General features: G+C 39.9%; 1 protein-coding gene across 8 annotated transcripts in view; it reads right to left on the bottom strand.

Moving 5' to 3' along the window:
* Positions 1-283: 283 nt before the first annotated feature.
* ELAVL4 (ELAV like neuron-specific RNA binding protein 4) overlaps positions 284-26,053 on the bottom strand; it is an 84,072-nt gene continuing 58,302 nt past the window's right edge. For all 8 annotated transcript variants that reach the window (XM_017805444.1, XM_017805441.1, XM_017805439.1 and 5 more), the window contains 5 exons: positions 19,585-19,688; positions 9,420-9,573; positions 8,808-9,033; positions 7,378-7,416; positions 284-3,047 (listed from right to left, as the gene is read on the bottom strand). In XM_017805444.1, the coding sequence (XP_017660933.1) occupies positions 2,720-3,047; positions 7,378-7,416; positions 8,808-9,033; positions 9,420-9,573; positions 19,585-19,688 (851 nt within the window). In that variant the 3' untranslated portion in view covers positions 284-2,719. The remainder of the gene's footprint in view (positions 3,048-7,377; positions 7,417-8,807; positions 9,034-9,419; positions 9,574-19,584; positions 19,689-26,053) is intronic.

Below are 26,053 nucleotides of genomic sequence, written 5' to 3'. Positions count from 1 at the left end.
GTAAAAATACTGTATATAGTAGAAACCCTTCAGCATCTTCCACATTCAAATAAACGAAAGTTACAGCTTGGTATTTGGTGTTCGACATCTTAAATTAAATGGTCGATTCTTTCTGGCCTTCAGAAGGAAAAACAAATAGTGAATATGCTCAATCTGGTTTGACTAGTACATTTCTCTCTTGAAGACCTTGCTTCTGGCATCAGAGACTAACATCTACCTCGTCTGAGGTGTGGCTGGGAATACTAAAACATCTGAACACGGTTAAAAAGGTGGAAAGTCCATAGCCATTCTACACACTTTCATTTATTGTCTGGACAATTAAAGTACAAATAATTCAAACACAACAAGGTTATGAAAAAAACATTTACAATACTTTCCCTCAGAAATGATCTAAACTAGCAAGGTTAACATGAAGTCATTCATTATAACTAAAGTATACAACTGCCTGGTCCTAAGAAAGATTTTTTAAATTATTATTATTATTCAGATAGTAAAACACATCGTAGAGAAAAGATTCTGACATGCCTTCCCCACTAATGCTTAGCAAATGCATCAAAACTTTCCCAGCAAACTGCGCTCATTCATAGCAGATGATGTATAAAGGTTTCCCTGAACATTGAATGAGTGTTCCTTTAAACTAAAATCTAACATTGTTAAAGTAAAAAACTGATAAAATTATGATGCAGCCTTTGCTTTTTAGTTATTTGTCTACTACAAAAGTTTGCCTCTTCAGTGTGAAAAAACAATACTTAGTCTACATGCAGTTAGTGGGTATAGCATGGAAAAAATGCACAAAATAAGCACAAGTTATAAATAACCATAACGTTTTATTACCATTAAGACTAAACTTGTATTGAAAAGATTTTATATAACAAGACAAGAAAAGCAATAGCAAATTTAACTATCAACTAGATTATGCATAGCGAGTAACTGTTTCTAGTACTCAGGGAAGAGCATGACCCTTTTTTGTTTTAAATATATAACCGTACAAAGCACAAACATACTAAAATGATCAGTGCACTGGACATGGGAGAGCACCCCCTCAGTCATTTTGTTCCCTTAGCTCTGTTTTCCCCAATCTGAATTACATTAAAATAAAGACCCAGTTGTTTTCTTTTCTACTGTGCAGTAAGAAAAAATATTCACAACAAACATGACAATATATCAAACAATATTTCTACACAAGTTACCTTGATACCTCTGTCACTTAAGTATCATAAGAAAACATTTTAAGACATATACAAACAAAACTAGCAAAGTGTTACAACTTATAATAAATTAACCAAAAGAAAAAATAACTTTATATATATATATATTTATATTATATATACACATACACACACAACAAAATGACACAATAATATGCTTCTTCCCATAGTTTAAGTAAACAAATAAGTAGACTAGCCAAACTAGCTATATTTGATTTTGGCCATATGCATCACATCGGCAATTAAATAAATAAGTGTTTCAAGCAACATAAACAGTGTTCCAAATGTGCCAACACAGCCCAATTATATTAGCTTGGGCTATAAAGTGAATTTGAAAATTCTTAACAAATTTAAAGCAAATGTATTTTTTTCTAAACACATTACATTTAACTATGATACTAAGATATGTAAATAATTTTGTAGCACCTACTGCTCAAACCAAGGAAGTTTTTGATCAAAAAATTAATTTTTTTAACTTTTGTTCTGCTGATATCCCATACTGATGACTTAAAGAAAAACCGTCTTGCAACTCATCTCCTTGCTTTTGGGTTTTGACTGTGGGTAACTGCGTGCCTGGGAAGAACACTCTCCCGTACTGTATTTAATATTTTTATTACATGCTATGAAAAGATACGAAGATCATCTGTTTGTAGCCCATCCTTCAAAAAACAATCTACTAATCCAGTTTAAAACACACATCTTGATCTCTAAAAAGTTACCAGTGCAGTATGAACATGACAAAGTTGTCAATTTCCCCTAAATTAGCCAGTCAAAATATTTTTTCTCAAATCCAGATTCTCTTGTAAAAATTCTTTATATTTTATAAAAATAGATTTTTCTTGAAACCCATTTTCAGCAAAGAGACCACCTCTTTGGCAACATTGTTAATGTTATTTAAATTGTTATGTCATCAGGTATCCCCCGTTACCCCATTCCCTAACAGAAGACTGTTTAGTTCACATGATACAAAAGAAAAAAGGAAAAATAAAAAAAGTTGCAAAATTATGTTCTTCTTTTTGCAATTTTTATTGTTCCTCTTTAATTTGCGTGGGGGGTTTACCAATCTGATTCAATCAATGTTTTGAAAAAACTGAAAAGAAAACAAAAATCTTTTTTTCTCGCTTTTAATCCCATTAGTTCGTAAAAATTGTTTTTTGTTTTATTATTTTTTCAAATGAGTGAATGGTCATCTTAAAAAGACCCACCTTCAAGGAAGGTAGTAAAACTAGCTGGCCGGGTAAAAATCCCTGCACATTGTTATCTATGTATATTATATTCAACAACGACAGCTATGAAAGAACATTCAATGCATCAAAGGTTTTTTTTTTTTTTCTAAGCATTATAAAATCCTTTCCTGTTCCTCACAGGATATCCAATGTTTTAATACTTAGGCAACACTGGCTTATAAAGTCCATGGTTGAATATAAGCCTTGAAGAGTTTTTTTTTTTTGTTTTGTTTTGTTCGTATATATATTTATATATATATATTTTAGTAAGTAAGGATATGAAATTCAGGATTTGTGGGTTTTATTGGTTTTAAAGGAAACTTGCAATACTCTGTCTCCTAAACGGTATCCATTAAGGCTGGCAATCGCCATGGCAGCTTCGTCGTAGTTGGTCATGGTGACAAAGCCAAATCCCTTGCACTTGTTGGTGTTGAAATCACGGATCACCTTGACATTATTGACTGCTCCAAAGGGACCAAACAACTGCCACAGCACGCTCTCATCTGAGTCGGGAGACAAGTTGTAGACGAAGATGCACCATCCAGTCCCAGTGTGACCAGGGATATTCATTCCGACAAGGCTCGTCATGCCATCAATTGTGATCGGAGAAAACCTACCGAGTAAAAAGAGGGGTCTATTCTAAATATATCTCTTAGCACGAGCTATACGGGTCCAAGACTTTAAAATAAATAAGCTGATGTTAATGAAGGTTCTGGATCCTGTCCCTGGAAGATGACCACAGAGCCCCTTTTGCTCTCTAACTCCTACTGAAGTGGAGGGAAGCTGTACTGAACAAACACACCAAATCCGGGCATAAATGCATCTCCCTCCAAGGATAAGCCCTGCTTAGATGTGTACCAAGTCCTCATAAAAGAAATGCTTAAGGACAATCTGAGTCAAAGAGGGCCTGCACATGCTGCGATAAACAAGAGTTCATTTAAAAAGGCCTGTAGGAATTTGCCGCTTATTTCCATCACCTAAATAAGTTTCAGGACAAGGGAGATTTAATGCTTTACCTCCTACTAGTTTGCAGTGAAAAACCCCAAGCAAACTTCAAGACCTATTTTAAAGATTAATATGAAATGCCTTTGTCAGGATTCAGCTATAACAGTAGCCTCTTAAGCTAAAAATACTATTAGAGAGACGTCTCTAAGTGGCAGAATTTGTTTCTCCTCCTAACATGGTCCATAATGACATACACTGGGAAAAAAATCCAGGTAATAAAAAAGTCCTAAAGCTGGCCACATAGGCAGCAATTTTTATTGCAGAAGGTTTATGCAGCAATTGTAGAGTAAGTAGAACATAAATACAATTAATGAGCAGATCAACTGATACCTTCACAATGCGAGGCTTCGTGTCCGTAACAAGCTCTTGAGTTCTTCAAAACAGTCAGTGTGGACTGACAAGCTCCTAGAATGCAATACAGCACCCTAACTTTCCTCCCTCATTGTCCTTTGGGACTCATGTTCTTCAACTTGAACATCCAAATTGAGCAGCTAAAGCCAGGTGGTACTGTTTATGAACAGAGAACCTTCATGGAATAACAAAGGCTGGGCAGGATCCATGGAGATCACCTGATCAGCCTCCTGCTCCAAGCGAGGCAAACTTCTCAAACGAGATCTCCTACTCATGGCTCTGCAGAGGGAAGTTTAGCAAGTCTCCACAGACAGGAACTCTGCTCCTGCAGCCCCTGCTCCAGGGCTCCATCCTGACTGGGAATGATTTTCCCTTATCCTCAAGTTGAATTTCCCCTGCTGCAACTTGTCACTGCTGACTCCTGTCCTCTCATAGTTGACCTCCGAGAAAAGCTCGGCCTTGTCTTCTTTCTAATGCCCCTTGTAGGCAGCTGAAGGCAGCAGTCAGGGGCTAAACTCTACATTTGCCTTTCCCAATTTCCACCACATTCCTCCAGCTTTTCAAGGTCTCCCCAGTGGCAGCTGTGGCCAGGAGCACAGTGACTGCCCCTGCTCCCTCACCAATTTAGTGTCACCCGCTAATGCGAGGAGGGTGCATCGCAGCCCATGACTCAGGTTATTAATGAAGATGTTAAGCAGTATCAGCCCTCAGGATCAACATAATTTTCCTTTCATCACTGTGAAAAAAAAATGACATGCTTTCTGAAGCTACACTTTGGGATATGTTTTAAAATAACAACTGCACAGAGGAAACGTCTTAATAAAAACCCAGTTTCACATGTACCTTCAACATGATGAGTTTTAATACCAGAACAGAATAATAATTCCTAAGGATTTTCTGAGTGATGACTGAGGGAGCAGAAGGAGGGAAAGGAGGGACTCTGTTGCTGAGTGAGCTCTTGCGCTCTCCAAAACTTTTTATACTTGCAATAATTTCCACACACATTTAGCAATCTGCACGATATTATGCAGTGTATATTAAATAACCATAAAAGAAACTACACACTTGATGGCTGCTCACCGTTCTGTTAACTCCTGATGGCACTTTCTATGTATATTTAGCAGAAAAAAATATATATATTCCAAGTGTCTTAAGCTGAGGATCATCACTGGGGTGTAGCTACGCTGTAAATGAGCAGTTCACAAATGCTCACAGCATCCGATCCTCGGGAAGGTTTGCAGACAGTTTATTAAAAATATGTGGCAATTTTCCAACTCAACTTCACTTTTGCAAATTCTCATCTCAACATCTTTCAGTTTCTCTCCCACATACTGAAACCAGTAACATTATCATAATGGTTCAGCATGGAAAGACGGCTGGACAAGGTCAGTGCATGCTGCTCCTTCCACCGCAGGTGGGACCATAAATAAGGCAGCCAGGGATTGTACAAGCCAACAGCTTCAACTCATTTTGAGATTTGGAAGATGGGACTTTCGGCACTGGCCAGCAATGGGCCTACTGTGCCAGGAACATACCTAAGCCAGCAAATGCTGCTTTTCTGAAAGGTTTAAATTTAACATCAAGTACAACACTAAGGGATGCACTAGCCTGTAAGTAAGGGTGTTGTAAAATCTGCACAATGCAAAGCTCTGCATGTCACAGTATGTTATAAGGCTTTGCATTTTTAAGAAATGCTGCACTGATGTAAAGGGTTAAAGTTTCCTACAGTTCATAGACAGCGGCTTTTCCCTGGAAACCTTTAGGAGCTATGCAGCTTTCAACTATTTACGTACCATGAGCACAGCAGCTGCTGTAAAGCCAACAAAACACGCACAAAACTGGTGCAAGTGTATTGACACAAATACAAGATCACCTATTGCATAAGTAGCTTTGCTACTAGCAAGCGATCTGAAATTAGCCTCAATAAAACCTTTTTTCCACATCAGCACATCTCATTTTCCATCAGTACCACTCAGTTAGCACAGGGAAAGAAAGGGCCAATCTCCTGTTTCAGAAATTATCAATACAGTACTTTTTGTGATCCTAGACCTATAAATTCAGGGTTTGCTAGTGCAGGTACAAGTTGCCAAGGTTTGCTGAGAGGAGATAAGAACTAATTTAAGATGCCTACAGAATGACTTAAGCATTGCCGTGATTTCAGACTAACACTGCAGACAATGTTCAGAAAGCAGATACACAACCTATGAAGGCAGGTAACTTGCTTTTTCCCTCTGCAGTCACATGAAATCAAAATGCAAACCCTCACTGGTTCAGTCTAAGCCCTGTTTGTCCTGCACCACACATCAGTGCAAAATGCCATTGCCAGTGCAATTCCAGGGAAGCAGCAGCAGCAAAAACCCAGGGAAACCTCCCAGAACAAACCCATCCTTCTGATACGACTTATACCTGACAGACACCCGAGGCCAAGAGTTATACCATGTTTTTGACAATGTATCAAGGAACAAAGGAGATGGGAGAACACAGGAGAAGCAATGTGTGATAAAATCAGGTGGTAAGTTCTGACTCACCGTATCCCCATCCCCGCTAAGGATACTGCAGATGTAACAAATGCACAAATGAACACCAGCAGTGGTGCTCTGTTTTGACTATTGCTTTTATAAGTACTCTCAAGCTTTGAGATCTGTACAATGGCTACCGTGGCAGGAGTTGAAACCCACGTTGCTGTCTACTACTAGCTAGTGTAAAGATATACTTACCATACCTTTTTTACAGGATGAGCTTCAAATAAAAGCTCAAATAATTTTCAAGTGTGGTGAGTAGACCATTTCAGGTGATTAAGTAGTATTTTCTCATCTTAATTGTGGGGGATTGCTGGACATCTTACGGTAACATCAGGAATAAGACTACACCTTGATTTTGCTGTAAGGGTCGCTCGCGTTGATTTGTGCCATTAGAAGAAACACTAACAACACAACTCATTTTAGCTATCAGATCAAACATACTCATGAAACAGCATAAATGTTCACAAATCGGCCGAGCTTTCACACATGCGTGCACGTACAAACACACAGCTATTTTAAACAAAAAAAATAAAATTTCAAGGACTGAAAAAAAAAAATTCAAAGTATTAAACCTGTAACAAAAGAAACTTCGGGCTGATTGAGGTGCAACACAGCTGTGTTTTCAAGTCAAACATGATGCCAGATGCGGGACAAAGGTGCTCTTGACTGTGATATTGAGACAACAGCAGCCTAATTCTGGTTTTGACTTAAGTTTTCAATTATCAGATCAGAGATTTGTTAAAAACTCAATAGTTTTGATTCGGGAAAAAGCATCATTTAGCAAAGCAACTGCAGTTTGAATGCTTGTAGCTGTTGCACCTAAACCATTTGAGAAGCCCACCTGTAAATAAAAAAAAAAAAAAAGGTTGAAAAGCCCCACAGAACTTGGGCATGAGGCCTTTAAAGTAACAAAACCAACTGAAGTCCAAACTTAAAAAGAATTTGACATGCTGGTGGAAGAAAAGAAGGAATAAAAAAAATAAAGTTAGTGAATTAAAAAAAAATAAATTGTAGCACCAATCTGTGCCAACACGGACATCTGGCAATCTGTGGAATTCTAATTACCTCTTTACGCCATAGGCCATATTAAGCAAATTGTCCAGCCTGAAAAGAGAAGGAGGGTCTTTGGGTTAATGTCTCACAGATGGCAAGATCGCTCAATGGAACTATTATTAATAGCGTTCCATTTTCAAAGAAGAAACGTTCAACAAGTTTCCCACACATCTAAGGAGCCTAACAACTCCCGGCCTGCTTTGTTAAGTCTGAGGTTGTGCTTAAATTTCCACCACAGCATTTAAAAGCCTTTTTTAACTTGTCTACCGTCTTAGAGAAAAACTTAATCTTCACAGTTTAAAAAAAAAAATAAATAAATCCCCTTAGGGTTTGTCTTTTTTTTTAAACAGTATTAATATGAAATTTTTGCAAGTAATTCAACTGCTTACCTTATATTTACAGTTAATTTGGAAATAAAATGTTGAGTCCAAAATTGCTGGAACTGGAAAAATTCTTAACTCTAATTGCTTTTACATAATACGCTGTCCCCTTTTTATTATATATATTTAGTATTAATCCTTCATGATATGTCAATCTAAATGACCACCAAATTTTGCAGAATATAATCATCTGCTTTCTATGGCAGCACAATAAAGTCCTTCTATCCATGGAATGATTCAGTGATAACCTCAATGGACACAGCTGCGTGCCAAAGACACAAAAACAAGCGTAAATTTAATGTATCCAATGACTGACTTTTTATGATCTTTAATTCATTAGCACTTTTCATCACTGACAAACTAAAATTACTTTTGAATAATTCTCTAAAGCCAGTGTGCAACTCAGTTATGCAAATATGTTCAAGTTTTCTTTTTATTTGAAAGCTAGGTTGCCTGAAAACTATTAAGTATAAAAGTAATGGGAACATCATGTATTGCTAACTCCGGCTTATGCATCAGATGGAAACAGTATATTCCGGATGCAAAGCGTAAAACATCCCCAAAAGCATCTGAAGAATCACACCGAAGACTAATACAAGGTCTCTTTATACTAAGAGCAGATATCTCAGGCTAATAAATTTAATGATACTGCTTCTGACTGGAACAGACTCAGCTTTTTTCCTGCTACCAATCCACTGTCATTAACATCAAAGTCTAAGCTGCATCAAAACTGTAGTAATACAGCAGAAAATAAAAGCATTACCAAAAACGAGGGAAAGAACAGGATAGTCACTGCTCATTTGATTATCCGTGTAACTCTATTCTGTCCTCCATTTTTCTGGGAGCCTTCATGAGATCTGATTGTACAGTACTTCAGCTGTTTTAGTAAATACAACATGACTACTGCTGTCAGCAGATTTTCCTCCTCATTCTCCAGGAAAGAATATTTAATTTTACAAAGAAAATCAGGTCAGCCTACGCAACTAAAGCACATTTTCCTGCACAGCACCTGCCCCACATTGTCGTCGCTGGTGGAACTTCAGTTCTTTTCCAGGTAATTACCTGAATCTCTGAGCCTGGTGGTGAAGTGGTCCAGGGTAGCGTCTGTTGGGAGACTGATACAGCTGTGAAAGGAGTGCCTGGCTTGTTTTCTGGCTGGGGTTATTGGCAAACTTCACAGTAATTGGTTCTGTAGCACCACTAGGCTTCTGGCCATTTAGTCCCTTTATGGCTTCTTCTGCCTCTATTCTCTTATCAAAACGGATAAATCCCACACCTCGAGAAACCCCTGGGAAGTAAAAACATGTGAAGAGATGAGTATTTGCAAGAACAGCCTCATCCAGGTAACACACAAACTGAATGGTGGTTTTGACTTCACAGAATACATAGTTTCCAAGTTAAGTTTCCTGTAAAGAAAAATCCTCTTCCTAATCTGTAATCTCCAAAGTCAGCCCCTATCATATTTAACAATGACTTTAAGTAAAAATGTTCTGCACTTTGAGATTCCCTCATTAAAGAGGCAGCAACTGTATACCCCCAGTCATGTTTGTAAAGAACCGGGTACTGCATTTTACACTAAAGGCATACCGTCCTAAAACCCAGCAGCAAGCAAGCATTTACAATTTTGCCATTCCCAGAAAAACGTGCACATATCAAGAAAAGTTTTCTTTTAACCTGTGACTTGATCAACCAGAATCCGTGAGGTGATGATGCGCCCATATTGTGAGAATAACTGCTCTAATTCTTTCTGGGTCATGGTTTTCGGAAGGCCGCTGACATACAAGTTTGCATCTCTGATGGATGCTGAACTTGGACGGGCATATGACACCTATGGAGAGAAGGAAAGTCGTGTTAGTGAGCTAGAGCCACCCTCTGCATTTTAGACAGATAATTTCCTGTTCCTTCACAAGCCACAACCCCTGAGTTCAGACATTACCTGCTCTGCAAAACCAACAAAGCCAGGAGAGGCTGGAAGAACAAAGGAAGAACTACAGAGACCTTAAAAACAGACACAAGGGTTCTCTAAGTGCAATCATAAAATACCTATTGTTCAGAGGTAGATAAATGTGCAACTTCCCACACAGGGCTTTGTAAATTTACCCCCATTGGTGTGGGTGTATGGATGATTTGCTGGAGCCAACCTCGAACTCTGAAGTTCGAGCAATGTTTTTCTTTTTCCCCTCCAAGTGTCTGAAACAGATCAGGTTATTTGCAGAGTGATCTTTTGTGCTCTCTCTCTTTGTGTTTGCATCCTGAGCTGGCAAGATCTGTTCTGGATGAACAGTAAAGTACTGGTGAAATTAGACTAAATGAACATCTGCTCAGGGAGCTGTATACTGACACTCATTGTCGTATCTGCAATTTATCATGAGAAGTTGCCTTGTACTATAAGGCCAGAATCAGACCATAAAATATTATAACCAAGCAAACAAGAAAACCTAGCTGTGGCACTGCATGTATGCTGCTGGAAAATTACTAAATCAAGACTCTTAACTGCTCTTCTACCTATGAATCAGATTTATAATTATAATATGTGCATAAAAAGCCTTCTGCACTTTTAAAATAATATATACGTTTAGAATACACACATTTAACATCATAAAAACACTTCCTGGATGAAGCCTAATGGCAGGTATTCAGCACAGATCATGAATTACTTTGCAGCACATCTCAAACAGCACTGGAACCAAACCTGAGTATTCTGCACTTCATTTTGATTTCCTTCAATATAAACAGATCAGTACACTCCTGCATTATGTCTTAAAATGTGTCTTGGAAGGAAGAAGGGGGGTTCCCATCATGAATACAACACATTCAGCAATTGTCTTCCCCGTTCCTGAGGCTCAGCCTGAACACAGATCATGTCAAATGGATGTCTGTGTGTTTTATGTGTCAAAGAGTTATCTTTATGTGCTCCACACCTAAAAATAGATGTTGACTCAACACAGAAAATTATGTTAATGACTAATATTTGCTTCCACAATCTTCTCTGCATAATAGCAGACAAACTCCAAAGATTCTAGATTTTAAGGGGTTTTTTTGGTGATTTCTTTATAACTTACATGTTTGTACATAACCTTTTAAATCTAACATTTACAGAGAAGGCTAGAGAGAGGAGGTGGAAAAATTTAGGGAAAGAAATATGAAAAAGAGGTTCAATAAAACATTTGCATCGACAGAGGCAAGCTCAGGGAGGCACACAGCACAAAGGCACAAGTAGACATAAGGAACAGAGAAACCTTCAGTGCTGAAAGGAAGAAGGATATTGAGGTGGAAACTATTTTGTGCCTCAGCGATTCAGGACCTCACAGCCCATGAGCTCCTGATGGGGTGCAGCATTTCCATCACTTAATTGCTGTTCCTGAACAGCCCTTTGACATGCAAGGACCAGAACACACACGGCACTGCTTGGCTTTTATGTAACAAAGCTCAAGCCAGGTCTTTGGGAACACCAGGGACAACCATGCCTACAGCTTGGTTCAGTGATCTCGTGTTGGTTGCTTCTCACTTATATCCCATGTTGGGGTATTTGGAAAAGCAGACTCTCCCTCCCCACTCTGTAAATGCCTTACCTTGAGAGGGTACTGTAATAGTTCAGACACCTACAGTTTAACCTACTTTAGGAATAACAGTTTAAAAAATACATAAGAGCCTCCCTGGAGCAGGGGTAGGGACCTTACCTATTCCTCAAAACTGAGAACAGCAAAATTATTGAAGTTCCTGGGAAAACAGTCAGGGGTTTCCTTTGGGTTTCTCACTCTGGCACATTCATTAACCAAATGCCACATTACAGGGAGGATGAAAAGTGTTGGGATATGCAAAAAAACCACCACTTCCCAGAGCATAGGTGCCTGACATTTTATATACATATATATACTTCTACTCTCATGGGCCTTGCAGACAGGCAGGGGAAGGAGAGGCTGCACACACTCCCAAGCCCTCCATGTGAACACCTATCGCTGCTCAGGTCTAGTTTTTATTTCCTCCCGCAATCAAACATTCAGGCTGCAGGGGAGCCTGAGCCAAAGAAAGAAGCTGCCAAAAGCAACTCAGCCGTCTTTAATATCAAGGAGAAAAGGTTGTGAGCTGAATGGACTCAAGGCTAGTAATGTCAATTATTTATCTGCTTTTGAATCTTTTTCATCTTCCCTCTCAGGTCAGCCAATGACAAATCGATCGGTTAGAGTGTGCCATCCTGCTTTCAAGCTATTATTCAGTTAGTGCTAAGGACGGGATGTCTTCCCATGTGTGAGCTATCAAAGGAAGAAATCGCCCACCCTGACCCTCCATCACACCAGAAGCTCCTTATGCTGCGCGAGTTAAAATGGGAGCGAAAACCAGCTCCCATTTTATCACTGAAAACTGCAAAGCACTGTGTGAGGATGCTGCATTAATTCTTTATATTCACACTTAAGAATGATTTTTTTTTTTTTTTTTGCTCACGGCAGTGTTAGCACCCTGTAATGAAACAGCGTGTGGAAAAGAATATGGAAGCCTAGCCACCACAAAGAATTGAAATAATGAGCCGGAGAACACCAAACTACTGTTTGACCCAAGCATTTCTCAGCATTAAAATGTTTGTCCGCTTGTGTGACGGTTGAAGGACGAAGGACGGTGTTGTATTTCACTGCATAAGATCATTTAGGAGTTCTGTGGTAAAATTTGCAAGGAAGATAATAAAATATTGTACAATTCGTTTTACAGCTTGCTGGCCTCAGATGTTAGTTTCTATAAATACATATATACTAACTGTGAAAAACATTTACTAGGACATTTCTCATCTGACATTGAGCATTAGCCTGTGTAAGGGCTTCTCTTCAGTACAAACAGCCATCTCCAGAGTCTGCACCACTGTCTCAAAACACTACTGCAGTGTCAGAAGGTCCAACATTTCATATCTTCCATGGTAAAGCACATTTTTGTTCAGTTGCACAGAAAATATCTCCAAGTTCAAGTAATTATCTTCCCTATTGATTTCCTACCATTTTCCCACATAGAAAACTTTTTGAAGAATTTCTAACCTCGAGACTCCTCAGAACGTAAATTGAAGCTGTCTGGCCTTTCCAAGCCAGAGCCCACAGCAAAGGCACCCAGAGGCATGAACGCATCCCATTTGTCCTACAGAACATGTAACAGCAGCCACTGAAACACAGATATTTAACCACTTCACTGCTGCTCACCACGGGAGAAGCCTTCAGCTCACATGCTAATCCTGGATGTCTCCAACATCAAGTCCATTTCTAGATGCCTCCTTGCAAAATTTAACTCCAGTCTGCTCCAAAGGGGAAGCATGTTGTCCTTTCTGGAACGATGTACTCTGCCAGCAGAGCCACCCTGCCCTGGACACAACATCTAAGCAGCAACCAAGCAGCTCCTGTCTTGCAAACACCAACCTGTGTGGATGTTTTGCATCAACAAAACATCTCTGGAGATGTGTGTCTGGCTCTGCCATCATTCACCTGGGGAACATGAGACTAACCAGGAGCCTTGAATCATGGCAGCACAGGCACCCACAGGCCACCAAACCACCTGCTTATGGTACCTGCAATACCTGGGACACCTCTCTGGCCACAAGCAGGTAAGGTGCAGTTGTTGTTAAATGACTCCTTGGGCAGCTTCCAAGAAAATCTGAATAACATTCAAAGATACCAGGCTTCTCAGGGACCTTAATTCTGAGACTTTGCTTGGTGTCTTTCCGTGACACGGTCCAAGATACAGGATTTCTTGTGTGAGTTTTGAGGTGAGTCACTTGGCTTTCTTCCGCCTGAGGTCCAATGTAGAATGGGGACAACTCTTTCCTCACTTGCTGCCCCTTATCCCACTGGTACACACTGGAAGCGCTTTAACATAACTGCTCAGAGAGTTTCACACATGTAAATAAGCACAATCTCACTTGTTTCATGCACATACAGAAGTAAAATCTGCTTAACGCAAGTAAACGGGCTATGGCAGAAAGACACATTTCCCCACAGCCACTTCCAGACCCTCACCCGTGTCCTAATTTTGTGCAAAACCAGATTTGAGAAACCCTCCTGCGAAAGCTACGTACTTTGTCAGAACAAGCACACCCAAAAGCCCTCTGGTCCAGAGGCTGGAATACTTTCACATCCGACGCTTGCACTGCTTTGTCCTTTCTCTTCCCTAAGCCCTTGGCTGGCGGATGCAGGGCAGTGACGATGCACTTTACCGTTGAGCGATTCAATGCCATTTTACCAGGATTAATTATGATTGCAGGTACAATGGTCTACCCCATCAGTTCAGGAAAGACATCCATTGATAATAACCTAGAAGTACTCTCGCTGTATCAAGAGCAAGGCTAAGAGAAATAATTGCTCTGGCTCAGTGGAATGAAAAGGACTGACTGGTGAAACTGAAGCAGTTAAAACAGAGATTGCAATTGCACCAGGTAAAGACTGGTGCCTGCTCAAAGCAGCAGAGCCAAAGCTGAACCTTCAAATGCAGCACTGAAAGGTCCTTCAAGCAGCAGCATCATTATGGACAAAAAGGTGCAAGAGGATTTGTTAATAAGCACTACCAAGTCCAAATGGTTACGCAGACAGAGGCTCCTGAAGAGCAAAACCAGAGTAAACTTCGTTGAGGCTTTCCAGGTCTGCAGCACCTTTTAAAGTTTCTTGTCCAAGGCTTTGTCCCGGCATGCAGCAGCCACTGCAGATGACCCCTCTGACTAAGTGTGAGCTACCCTAAAACAGAACGAACAATTACCCTAATTTTAAAAGGAACCATGGAACAGCTATGCCCCAAATCTGCAGCTTGCAAGTCCCTGTAATATGAATTTTCAGGGAAGGAAAAAAAGGGGACTGAATGCGACTGGACACTTGAAAATGCAAATCCCTCCTTGCCGCAGTCCAATATGCTCAGCTACTCCCACTATCTTCCAAACCCCTCATCTACCCTCTCTTCCTTGCAGAGCATCTAAGCCCCCTCTGTGCCTTGCCCAGATTTCTCTGTACACCCTCTCCTTATCACCTGGCCTTTCACAGCATCCCATTTCTTCACTGGGACAAGAGGCTGCAAGTAGTGTCCGGCAGGCTTGGTAGCAGGTGGCCCCTGGGTAGGCTATGGAAGAACACAGTTGGAAAACACAGGGTTTTTGGCAGAGTACTGCACCAAGAGCACCCAACACCAGAGCTTTGCTACCATCATTACCAGTAATCCAGCATTTCCTGGCTGCAACCCAAACTGTTGTGTTTAACTCTCCCCATACCTCCCAAGCACTTCAGGATGGGGCGCAGAAGATGCAGTTCTTCCTCACCGTTCCCTGCTGCAGCTTCCTCCTCCCCTGCCCTGTGCTTCCCACACCTCCTTCTCTGCTGAGCACGGCTGGAAGGCAATCTTTTTGACAAATGACTTTGTAGGACAGAGAAGTCTGAGGCTGCTGTTATTTGGTTCCCTACAGTGACAGGATGGTTTGTAGTTTTGTGGACAATTACAAGAATTAACATGGACAGATTTAGAGCCTGAGTTTTGTGGAAATAGCTGGCATTTTGAAAAATGCCAGAGAAACCAAGATAAACAGGAAGATCTTTGAGCAGTAATGTTACTACCTTATTTTCAGAAAACGCAGGATTACTTTCTCCCACAGCCTTATTCACTGTATTTTAAACCAGGACCACCCAGACCTATTGATCAAAATAGGAGAGTAAAACAAATAAAAGTCCACGGTATTTATTCATTTAACTGAAAATTAATATAACTAGAAAAGGCCCCTGACCACAGAGGAGTGATCTGAACTGCCTGGTATTTTATCATCTGATAGATTTGATGGATTTAAAAACTGGAGGTTATCAAGGGCTCAGAGAACCCAGATTCCTCATCCCCTCAGAGGAGACATCTCCCTTTGCTCCAGCAGCATCACATCATGTACCTGCTCCTGCGAGTGAGGGAAGAAGCAAACCTATTTGTCAGGCAACAGAGAAAAGGAAGGAGAAGGGACACAGGACTGTACTTCAGGGGGTCACTGGTTCTCTTTAGATTTCAAACTTCTTTTCAAAACTGTTCTGCCCTTGTTCCCATGAAGTCAGGTCACCTGAATCCCCAAGTAAATTGTAAAACACGTCTTTCGCATCCTTTCAGACGTTGTCCTTTTTCCGGAGCAAAGCAGCAGTTTAAACAATCTGTAACCCCATGCATCACACATCTTATTTTCCTTCTGATATTTGATGCAACTGAATTGCCAGGCAATCTTCAACAGCAGCGGTGACCTTTCATATGCTTTTATGGATGGGCAAATTTAATTTCTAAAAATAGATTCAATTTCTGGAATATATATTTATTTCAACACACACTGTATCTTCCCTTATTCTAAGCTGTTTTGTAGAATTATGTCAAGCTTTAGCTGTAAAAATAAAGTGAAGCTTTCTTCCTTCACAAGAGAATGATGCTGCTACAAAATGGCGTAAATAAAATATGCACTATGATAAGCTGAGGAGGAACATAAGGTGTATAACCTATTACCAAACACATAACACTTCCTCCAGTGCTTTCCCCAAACAGATATTCTGTAAATTGTCACCTCTCAACTTTGACTTGAAAGGGCATCATTGACTTAAATAAAATGCACATAAATATTTTAGCTGCTATGGTGAAAAGGGATTATTTATCATAACAATGAAAGAATAAAAAGAACATTTTTTCAGTTATTTTAGTCCACACATCAGAGCCGACTGTGCCTGGCTGTTCTGCTGATCCTGCTATAAAGCCAGTTCCTCCTGTGACTGCATGGCTGTTTTGCAAGGCATCAGGAGAGAGAGAACATTAAGCTGCCACAAAAATGTTACAGAAGTGAAAACGACAGCATTTGGGGCCACATGCAGAAAGTATATATTATTTTTAAACAGGAATTAAGCCTTATGGGGTCAAAAAATGAGGGCAAATGTAACCCCCAAGAGCCAGCTCATGTTCAGTGTAGGTGTAAGGAACAGCAGAGCCCATGACTGAGCAAAGAGATGGGACACAACCAGCAGGACCACGGTGACCTTGGCAAGCAGAAGTGATTTGCCAGTGCAAAAAGGCCTTCACAGATTATTCGTTTCAACTTTCTTTCCATCAAAACAGCTTCCATAAGGCAGCCAGAGAAATGCCACCTGCAGGGCTGCAGCTACCCAACATACATGGGCAGAGGCCAAGGTTCAGCCCGTCCACCAACAGGACATCTACAGATTGATTCTGGGCCATAAAACCCAACCACATTCACGAAGAAAGGAGAAAAATGTTTAGTTCTTTTCCAGCTTGATGTTATTCTGCTATTAAATATTTTCTGGCCTACAAAACTATATGCCACCAAATTCCTTTCTAGATGTTCTTTCAAGAGAGCCTTTTTTAACACACCAGCAGTGCATTTTTAGTAACTGTAAAGGGTATCTACGGCTGAAGTAATCGAGTCTGATAATTAAATACAGTAATTCCACAAGCTAAAATACTTCAACTTCATAATGAATGACAGTAAGATGCTAGACAGTGAGATGCAAGCGAGGAGGCTTCAGCAGTGCTGAATACAGTTTCTCTTCACCTTGCAAGGTGGAAACCAGGGATGTCTCCAGTGACACAGGTGCTGCTGGCAGCAGTGAACACACAGGATTTACCACTCAGCATGAACACTGGGAAACCTTCCCCATCACACTTATCAGGAAAGCAAACCTAATCTATTAGGATTTCTAGAAGCAAAGCATAATTAAAAACACAAAAAAACAAGGGGATAAAGTGAGGTAATCACATGCAATTCTGCAATGAAAAATGGGGGTTGGAAACTGCCGATTAGACATCCTTGAGGCCAAACCTCGGCTATGGAATAGATTTTAGGCAACTGCATAAAATCAATTTTATTTAAAAAAAAAAAAAAAAGAAAAGCCTACACATCTTCCCAGTCATTGAGAAACTTATGTAGCTCCTGTACACATAGGTTAGATCAACCTCGTTGTTGGTTATTCAATTTTAACAGCTTTCAAGAGCTCAACAAGATGTCCTGTATTCAATAAAAGTATTAGCCACTAATAAACACAAAAACCCCAAACCAAACAAACCAATGCATTTCTAAAATTTATACTGAATTGAAAAAAAAAAAAAAGCCACCGAAAAACAACATTACACAGAACTTTTTGCATGGGAAGTTCTCAGATAAAAATCTTACAAAGGAAAGCATAATGGGCCTGATTTTGCACGCGAGAAATGTATAATTATTAATAATAATAATAACTGGTGTGGGTTGGAGTTTTTGGAGGCCTTTTTGTAGCTTGTGTAACCTTGAAATATTATGCATGCAATAGCATTGCTCTGGTTCACAAAATAAACAGAGGAAAGCAACATAGGTAATTAGGAAAAGAAATGTAGCACCTTTACTAAGGCTAAATAATGTTCAAAACTTCATGTGCTGCATTAAAAACTGATCTAGATTTTTCAAGTTCCACTGAGTTTTTAATAAAGTATTTTCAAAACATTTTTCCTGATAATGTGCCTTTAAAAGCAATTTTGAGAGCAACTTTTCACTGTAAGCAGAAACTGCTGAGTGCAAGCCTGCAGTTCCACCTGCAGCAGTTGATAAGATGGTAGATTTTGCTGCCTTGCCTTACATATTCCTCAAAGGTTTTCTATTTAACTCTACAAAACCATGCTGTGAGCATTTGGATATATGGCCCAGACACATCTGCTGGACGGAACCTGGATGGTCTAGGGGAGGTTTGGAAGTAGCTTTTCCTATATAGCCTGTGAAGTTGCTCCACCACTTTCATAACTCTCAGCCCGGGACTTCTGCTCTTCACTGATCAAACAGACCAGGGAAAAACCTGCTTGAAGCAATCCACAGAGATACAGTGGAATCCAACAAATATTTTTGCTTTAGGCAATATAATTTTGTCCAAACTTTTAGTGAGAATGGGTATGCACAAATGAAGTACTGACTACAAGATCTGAAATCACTGACATTACTTGAACCGATGTACACTGAAGTAAAAATTCTAGTTTTACCTTCCTTAAACATAAATTTTTGGCTTTGAAATACAAATTAAGTACAGAAGAAAAATTAAGAAAATGGTGCAAACCAAAAGCCAGCATTCAAATATGCTCAAAGTAGTTTCAGATAATTTGAATCTGATCTGCTGTTTGTGCCCCTTCAATTTGTTGATTCACATCCCTTAAGCTGTATTATTTGTCAGAATTTGGGATGGAGAAATCTTCTGTAAGCTGTTTCAGAATAGCTTTATCAGCCATGCAGCAAAAACCATGACAGTGTAGAAGCTTGCTTTTCTTATGAGACCACTAAAGAAGGTCATTGAATAACTAATGGTCTATTACAACAATGAAATAAGAGACTTTAGTGGGAAGCCTCCAGCTTTTCAAAGAATAAATCAAATTAAGGAGGTAGAAACTGCGGGGAAAAAAAACCTTTTTTTTTTTTTTTTGAGAATAACATATTCTAACTTGAGAGAAACATACTTTTAACACCTGACAATGACAGGAGCATCACTAGAACAGCTCCATGTCAAGGTATTTCCCATTAAAATATAAGAAAACATGTAACTTATGAATACACTGTCACGTACTTCACCTGTTTATGGAGAAGGGTATCGCTCTGGATGTTTTATTCTACATTTTAGCCTCACTGTCATGCTTTAAGGAGCTTCCTGTTACTTTCCCCTCCCTTTAACAAAAGCAGCAATGTCGGAGAAGAGAGATTTTATCTTCTGCCTGTCCTCCCTTGTTCCAAGGAGGAGCTCGTTAGTGCCCTTCCAACGGAGAGTAAAATAGAGATGAAATTGCCAGAAACTGTTTCAACTACTTCCTCCCACTTCCTGAATTGAGCAAAAGGCATTTTATATTGTCTTACCTTTATGGTTTTGGTCTGGAGTCTGAGTCCATTTAAAGTGTTAATGGCTTTCTCTGCATCCTTTGGATCAATGTAGTTAACGAATCCATACCCTAAACTCTGCCCTGTTGAGAGACAGGAAAGAAAGAAAAAAAGAACTCAGTATTTTTCAGCACAGGAACATGATTCCAAGAGTAGAATCACATTTTTCTTACACTGTTCATTTCATCCCTGCTTTCCCTTATGGTCTCTATGCTGTTCTTCACCATTTTGATATCTCCTGAATACAGTGGAAGCCAACATAACTTTAAATTGCTGCTCTGAAGATCCTACTTTAAGAATGAGAAGCAGCAACCCCCCCACCCTGCCTTCCACAGGAATTTACTGAAGAGCACATATGAGGCTTGACAGCAACAGAATTGTGTAATAGTTTTGTGTTCCTAATAAATGTAAGTGGCTGACCTGTCAGTAACGAAGCCACTTCTTAAAAATCATAAACACACACACATAATTTTGCTACTGTTTATAAACAAGTTTGTAAGTGTTTAAAATCAGGAAACAGCGTTTTTACATTAACCTTGAAGGGGCTGACTGAGGAACAGATAACCACCTTTATGTCTCGTTTTACTGCTCAGTGAGCAGCCAGTAAATAGGAGGAGAAAGGACAGCCCAAATTGCAGCAGGGCGAGGGACCACATTAAAGCTCCCCTCCGAGTATTAGAGATGACAGCAAACCCAAACAGTACAACTGCTGCTGCGCATGGGATGGCAGGAGCCCACTTTAGCAGCCAAAATCATTTCAACAGCTTCTGTTTTACCAGCGAGATCTGTTTGTGTTTGCAGTGGAAAGAGACCTGGTTAATAACCGAGATAAGTGACAGGGAGCTGGAGGGGCCGCGCTGTCAGCACTACAGGTATTGTGCACACATGGATAAAACTACAGGTCTGCAGAGGGCTGAACCTGCTCCACAGGGATCTTTTCCTGATTCCCAAGTAGCAGCTTTGCAGCATCAGTTCTATTAATACAACATGACAGACAGACGCTTCCAGATCCCTTCCTTTGAGCCTCCTACTGAACTTATTTTTTATGTTTGAAAACCAGAGCAATTCCTAATTTTTTTTTTTTTTTTAAGGCACATGCACTTAGAAACATATACAGATAATCACATTTCAAGAATCAGTGAGCCCAAGCAGGCAGGCTAGCAGTCCTGTATTCCAACCACGCTCCTTCTCATACACCCTTCAGTGTATCTGGAGCACAGCAAGCCAAAAAGCAACCCGTCCTTTGGCGCTGATGTGCAGGGGACTGAAATTCTTCTGCTCACAGGCAATGAGAAAGGAAACGTGTGAAAATCCCTCCCAAGGAGAACGGCATTTGTGGAGATTTCTATCCACGGGAGCAGCAAGCAGCGACCCAGCTCCTGCTCATCAGGAGAAAGGCGAGGTTGGGAAGGCAGCTGCACACCAAGTGCCTTGATGTCCCCTGGAGGCACAGATCCTGCCTCCCAGCACAAAGCTTTGTTTCTTTGTCTCCTGGACTACAAAAAAGCATCTGTGTGTTTCTCAAAGTCAGACGCCACCAAAAATACAGTGTTTGCTGTAACACAAATACAGGGAGCGCTTCTGTCTTACGAAATCAGATCAAAGCCCTAAAAGCTGCTAACTCTGCGATGGAAGACTTTAAAAATCCATGGAAACACTGCAGTTCATGCCTGAAATGCCCACATACAGGCATAAGGATAAAAAAATGGCTGTTTTAACCTACAGTACATCCAGGGAGCAATTCCCTCCAATCAATTTAACTTCAGAAAAAAAGTGTAAAAACATATTTAGTCTTCCTGAAGAGCTAAACAGTCAATAAAAATATTCTTATCCAAGTTACATGACATTAACTAAGAATAAACTGAAGTCTGGCTGAGCACAAAACCCAGAACAGAAACATTGTAAAGATACTTTCCTTGCCATGCCTTCCTCCTCTTCTTGCCTATCTGAGATATTTTATACAGTCCCAACTCCTGTGCCTCTGAACACATCAAATCTTTAATGCATTTAATCCTAAACAGTCCTGGGCCAGAAGGAAGCCATCCTCTAGGAGACAAACCTCTTTTTATGCTTTAGGGAGACTCAAGGATCAGAACTTTGATAACCTGCGTTTGTCCTTTCTTTTCCCGTTGATCCTCTATGGACCTTCAGAGATACACAGAGCAGGAGTAGCTAATGCAAGGCCCTGGAATTTATGTCAGGCAGTCTGACCATGGGCTTCCATGTCCAGCCACTGTTATTCTCAAGGCACATGGTCTGACCACTACAATCTAGAGAGTGGCCTTTACCTATGTCTCATACAAACATTCTCACTTCTTACTTGTGCAAGGAAGCCACCACGGATAGCAAACCCGCAGACAGCACTAGCAGCAGGGAAGGGAAATAATGGCAATACATGAAAAGAATGATACAGCAATTCCACAGACCATTTACTACCTTGCTCTGAGTTCTCCGGTAACACTCAAGTTATTTAGATATCATCTCTGCTTCTCTCTACCAACTGGAAACAAATATATTTTCTCCAAGGTGAAGGATAATGAATACCAACACTAATAAAGCTGTCTTGTCTGCATGCAGGACTGCAGAACCTGGCTTAAAGAAAACTATTATACTGTCATAGCATTTTCCTTAGAATAATAGGTCTGCAGAAACATGATTTCTTCTTGCTGGTGTATATACCCCTGAATGCCATGAGATATATGAAACTTGTAACAGGATTTAAGGCCTGTTACTCAGAAGCTATTGGTTATGAAATCATATCCAACACACGAATTGCTATATTGGCTAAATAATATTCTCACAAAAAAGGATGGATCTACTCAGCATTTTAGCACTGAATTTCTGTTAATTCAATAAAACCCCCTTTTATCTTAAGAACTCAAACCCTGTACCCTTTGCAGCCCACTGAGATCTTGGTGCAGTTGTTTCCACCAGCAAATTCCTGCTGCTGCTTTCTGCCATATGCCTCACTGTATCAGTGAAGCTCAAGGGAGGAAATCTTTCATTAAGAGCTTTCCACTTCAGGTTACTTTGTATTTTCAACCATCTCTCCCAAACACTATGGTGCACATGAAGACAGACACATCCCAGTCTCAAAAAACTAAAAAGAAAATAAACTCAGACAAAGCTAATTTGTGAAAAGCTTTATGACTGTAGCAAACATCATAAAGTTTCAGTGTGCTAAACATTTACAGCTAAGAAGCCAAGAAAAAACTTTATACATGCAGCTAAAAATATTATTTTCAAATTCCTCTAAAGAGCAATACACCTTATGTCAGACAAAACACAGACTCTAGATATGAAAGAACTAAAAATTGTTACTGGTAAAAAACCAGAAAGTATTTGTTCCAGAATACAGTAACCAGTATGAACTTCCCTAATTTTCTCCATCCTGTACTCTTATTGCATGTACTCCAAAAGGGTAACACTTCTTTGGACACAATCTGGCAGCACAAAGCAAGCAGCTGGACCTCTCAGTGGGATCCCACACAGACACTGTAGTTCATTCCCATGCTACACTTCCCAGGAACAGCACCGTAAATAGTAAATATTTTCTGTGATTTGGAATCCAATAGTTCATCGCATGCTGTGATTCAGTAGGTCAGGCAAGAGATATTTCTAGATGATCCTAAAACAACACCTTGTTACATTGCTATTACCACTGCTCTTTCTGAATGTTTTATCTAGCTGTAGAGAATGTATACTGGACCTCCTATGATCTGGTGAGGAATAGGTCTAAGCAGTAACAGGGTTAGAGATTATCAAGGACTTGACAGTTATAAAAAAAAAACAAACCAACACCACACAACAAACCAGCTGAAGCCAAGTCCAAGTTGATAATGCACATATTTTGCATTTTAAGAAGTTTCATTTTCAGAGCTGAAAATCATCAAGATTAAAACAAGCCATGAGAATGATTTTTTCCATGTTCTGTTTACCCTGTAACATTTATCCACACATCCCAAAATCTGCAACTGTGAAAAAGACAGTGCCAGAGACCTGTACCTTCCCTTACTGCTTTGTAAGCCAGTCTGCTTAGGCCAATTCCATATTTAAAATAGGGGATAAAGGGAAAGTACACAGAAACAAATATAAGTTAGAACAGAAATATCATAAGAAACAAAAAAAAAGAAAAGAAAAAAATCTCTGGCTAGTAAAGATCAGAATAACAAAATTTTTTTTTAGACTACAGAAAAAAGATCCCTGAATGCTCATCCTGACTCATCAGCAGATACTAATAGTAACAGTACAGAGACAACAGACGTTATGTACACCTGAAGAAGCTATATGAAGTACTAAACAGAAACTCAGGTGGATGCTAAACAGGAGGTCCTAAAATTATGTATGTTTAAATGAGATGATCTGGATTACATGCATAGATGAGACTCCAAAAAAAGGGGCCAAAGGCTCTCTTGTGATTAACAAATTCCAGGAGCCCGGAGGAAAGACAATTTTGCACTGAAATTCAAAAAGAAAGGACTAGATGACCCAAGTAATTACAGGTCCATCGGTCTAATGCTGAGCAAGGCAAAAATTACAGAATATTCAATACTGGACTCTTATAATAAAGAATGATAAGGGGTAATAAAACCAATGTCAATCAAATTAGGTCTCTGGAAAATAGATTCTGTCAAACTAAACTGACAACCTTCTTGATGAGATTACAAGTTTGACCTATAAATTTTAAGAATGTTGATTTAATGGCATTGATGTACTTGGTCTTCTCAAAAGCACTTGATTTGGTACTGCTTATTAATTGACTAAAAATTAACATGGCACACATTAAGTAGATTAAAAAAGTCAACAGATCTCTAACTGGGAATTGTGAACAGGAAATCACCAGAAAGATGTTTTCCTACAGGTCTACCTCAGGAAACAGACCTTGGCCCTTAAATTGTTCATTTCCACCGGTAAGTGGAAAAAACCCAAACTCCCTGCTCATGAAGATCAACTGCAGAAAGACAGGACAAGAAGATAAGAAAGAACAGGACACAGTGAAGGTGCAAAGCAATTTAAGCTCCTCAGCAGACCACAAATACATACATTGAGGTAGCACAAAGATTTCTTTCTGACAAACCAAGGTAACTGTGGCATACTTTAGAAATGCTGGAATGAAAGATTGACAGAGGCCACATCAAGCCTGCCATGTTGACAAAAGGGTAAAAACAATTCTTGGCACAAAACCCACACACAATCAAAAAGGGAAAGAAAAACCACCGATTCTGATCTGACTGTGTGCTTTGCTGGCCAAGACCAGTGTCCAGCCCCGCTGTATGTGCTTCAAGCAAGACACAGATGCCTTGGTGATGGTGCCATTAGAGTTGACTACAGCACTAGAAAAAATTCTTTCAACTGAGATATGGGGGGGTCAATCTGCCCACCTGATCAAAAAAGTTAAAGTTGAAACTTAACAGTACTATATTAGTGTTCACTTCAAGTACAGATTCATTTTTTTTTTCTTAACAATGTCTGTCCATGGAGTTATATATCCCAGGTCCCATTGCTTGGCAGGTGAAACCAGACTAGAAACAATACAGCAAATGCTGTTTCCTGGGCAAGTCATTTGCTCTGTTTCTGATACTGAAGGTAAAATGAATTTAAGTACCTACCAACCATTTTGTCAGTTCTCCTACCACTGGAAATTCTGGAAGTTTGTATTTCTTTTGAAAGCTATGCTTTTCTTGCTCAAGCAGGAATTAATCCAGGAAGGTTTTGGCATGATGTATTAAGTGCTCTACAATCTCTTCTACTCTGAAGCTCTACAAATAACACTGTTCCTGCTGTTTGTAGTAGGAACTGTATAAAGAACAATCATTGCCACAAGCAAAGCAGAAGCAAACTCCCTTCTCAGAAAGTCTGAAGCTTTCCTACTGCAGGAAACTTTTAATAACAACTTATAGAAGAGTACAACTTTTAATTGCTCACCTGTGACCAGAAAGGTTCAAGAAATGTTTAAAAATATCCTTCATATTTGGAAATAAGTTACTGTGGCATTGAACATCACATGGAAGGACTATGGTCACTACAGTCACTCATGAAAACAAGCACAGAATGGGACGGCAGCAATCCGAGCTGCCTTAAATTGTGTTTTTTGTTGTCCCCTGCCCAAATGTAAAACCTAATTAAAGCTGCCCGCCTGACAGCCATAACACAAACGCCAGCGAGCGCCGATGCTTTTCTGACACAATCCCTCCCTTCAGAAGTAGGGCACGTCTGACAGCTCATCTCGCATTAGCCAGGCAGAATCCGTCAGACAGTAACAGCCTTCAGTCACTCTGGGTTTGGGACCAAAAGGCAAATAATGCTCACCATGAATTCTCCAAACCTCCCAGCACCATTTTTGCCTGTTACAACCCCACTGAAATTTAGGGAAGAAACTGGTTGCAGGGTGAGCTTTTCTCTATGGAAAAAGCCGAGTGCAACTTGCTATCCACCTGTGGCTCTTCCA

Source organism: Lepidothrix coronata, unplaced genomic scaffold, assembly GCF_001604755.1.
Source record: "Lepidothrix coronata isolate B3197 unplaced genomic scaffold, Lepidothrix_coronata-1.0 Scaffold12, whole genome shotgun sequence".
In the NCBI taxonomy this organism is placed as follows: Eukaryota; Metazoa; Chordata; class Aves; order Passeriformes; family Pipridae; genus Lepidothrix; species Lepidothrix coronata.
The sequence above is the reverse complement of the archived record's forward strand: the minus strand, read 5'-3'. Positions and strand labels throughout refer to the sequence as shown.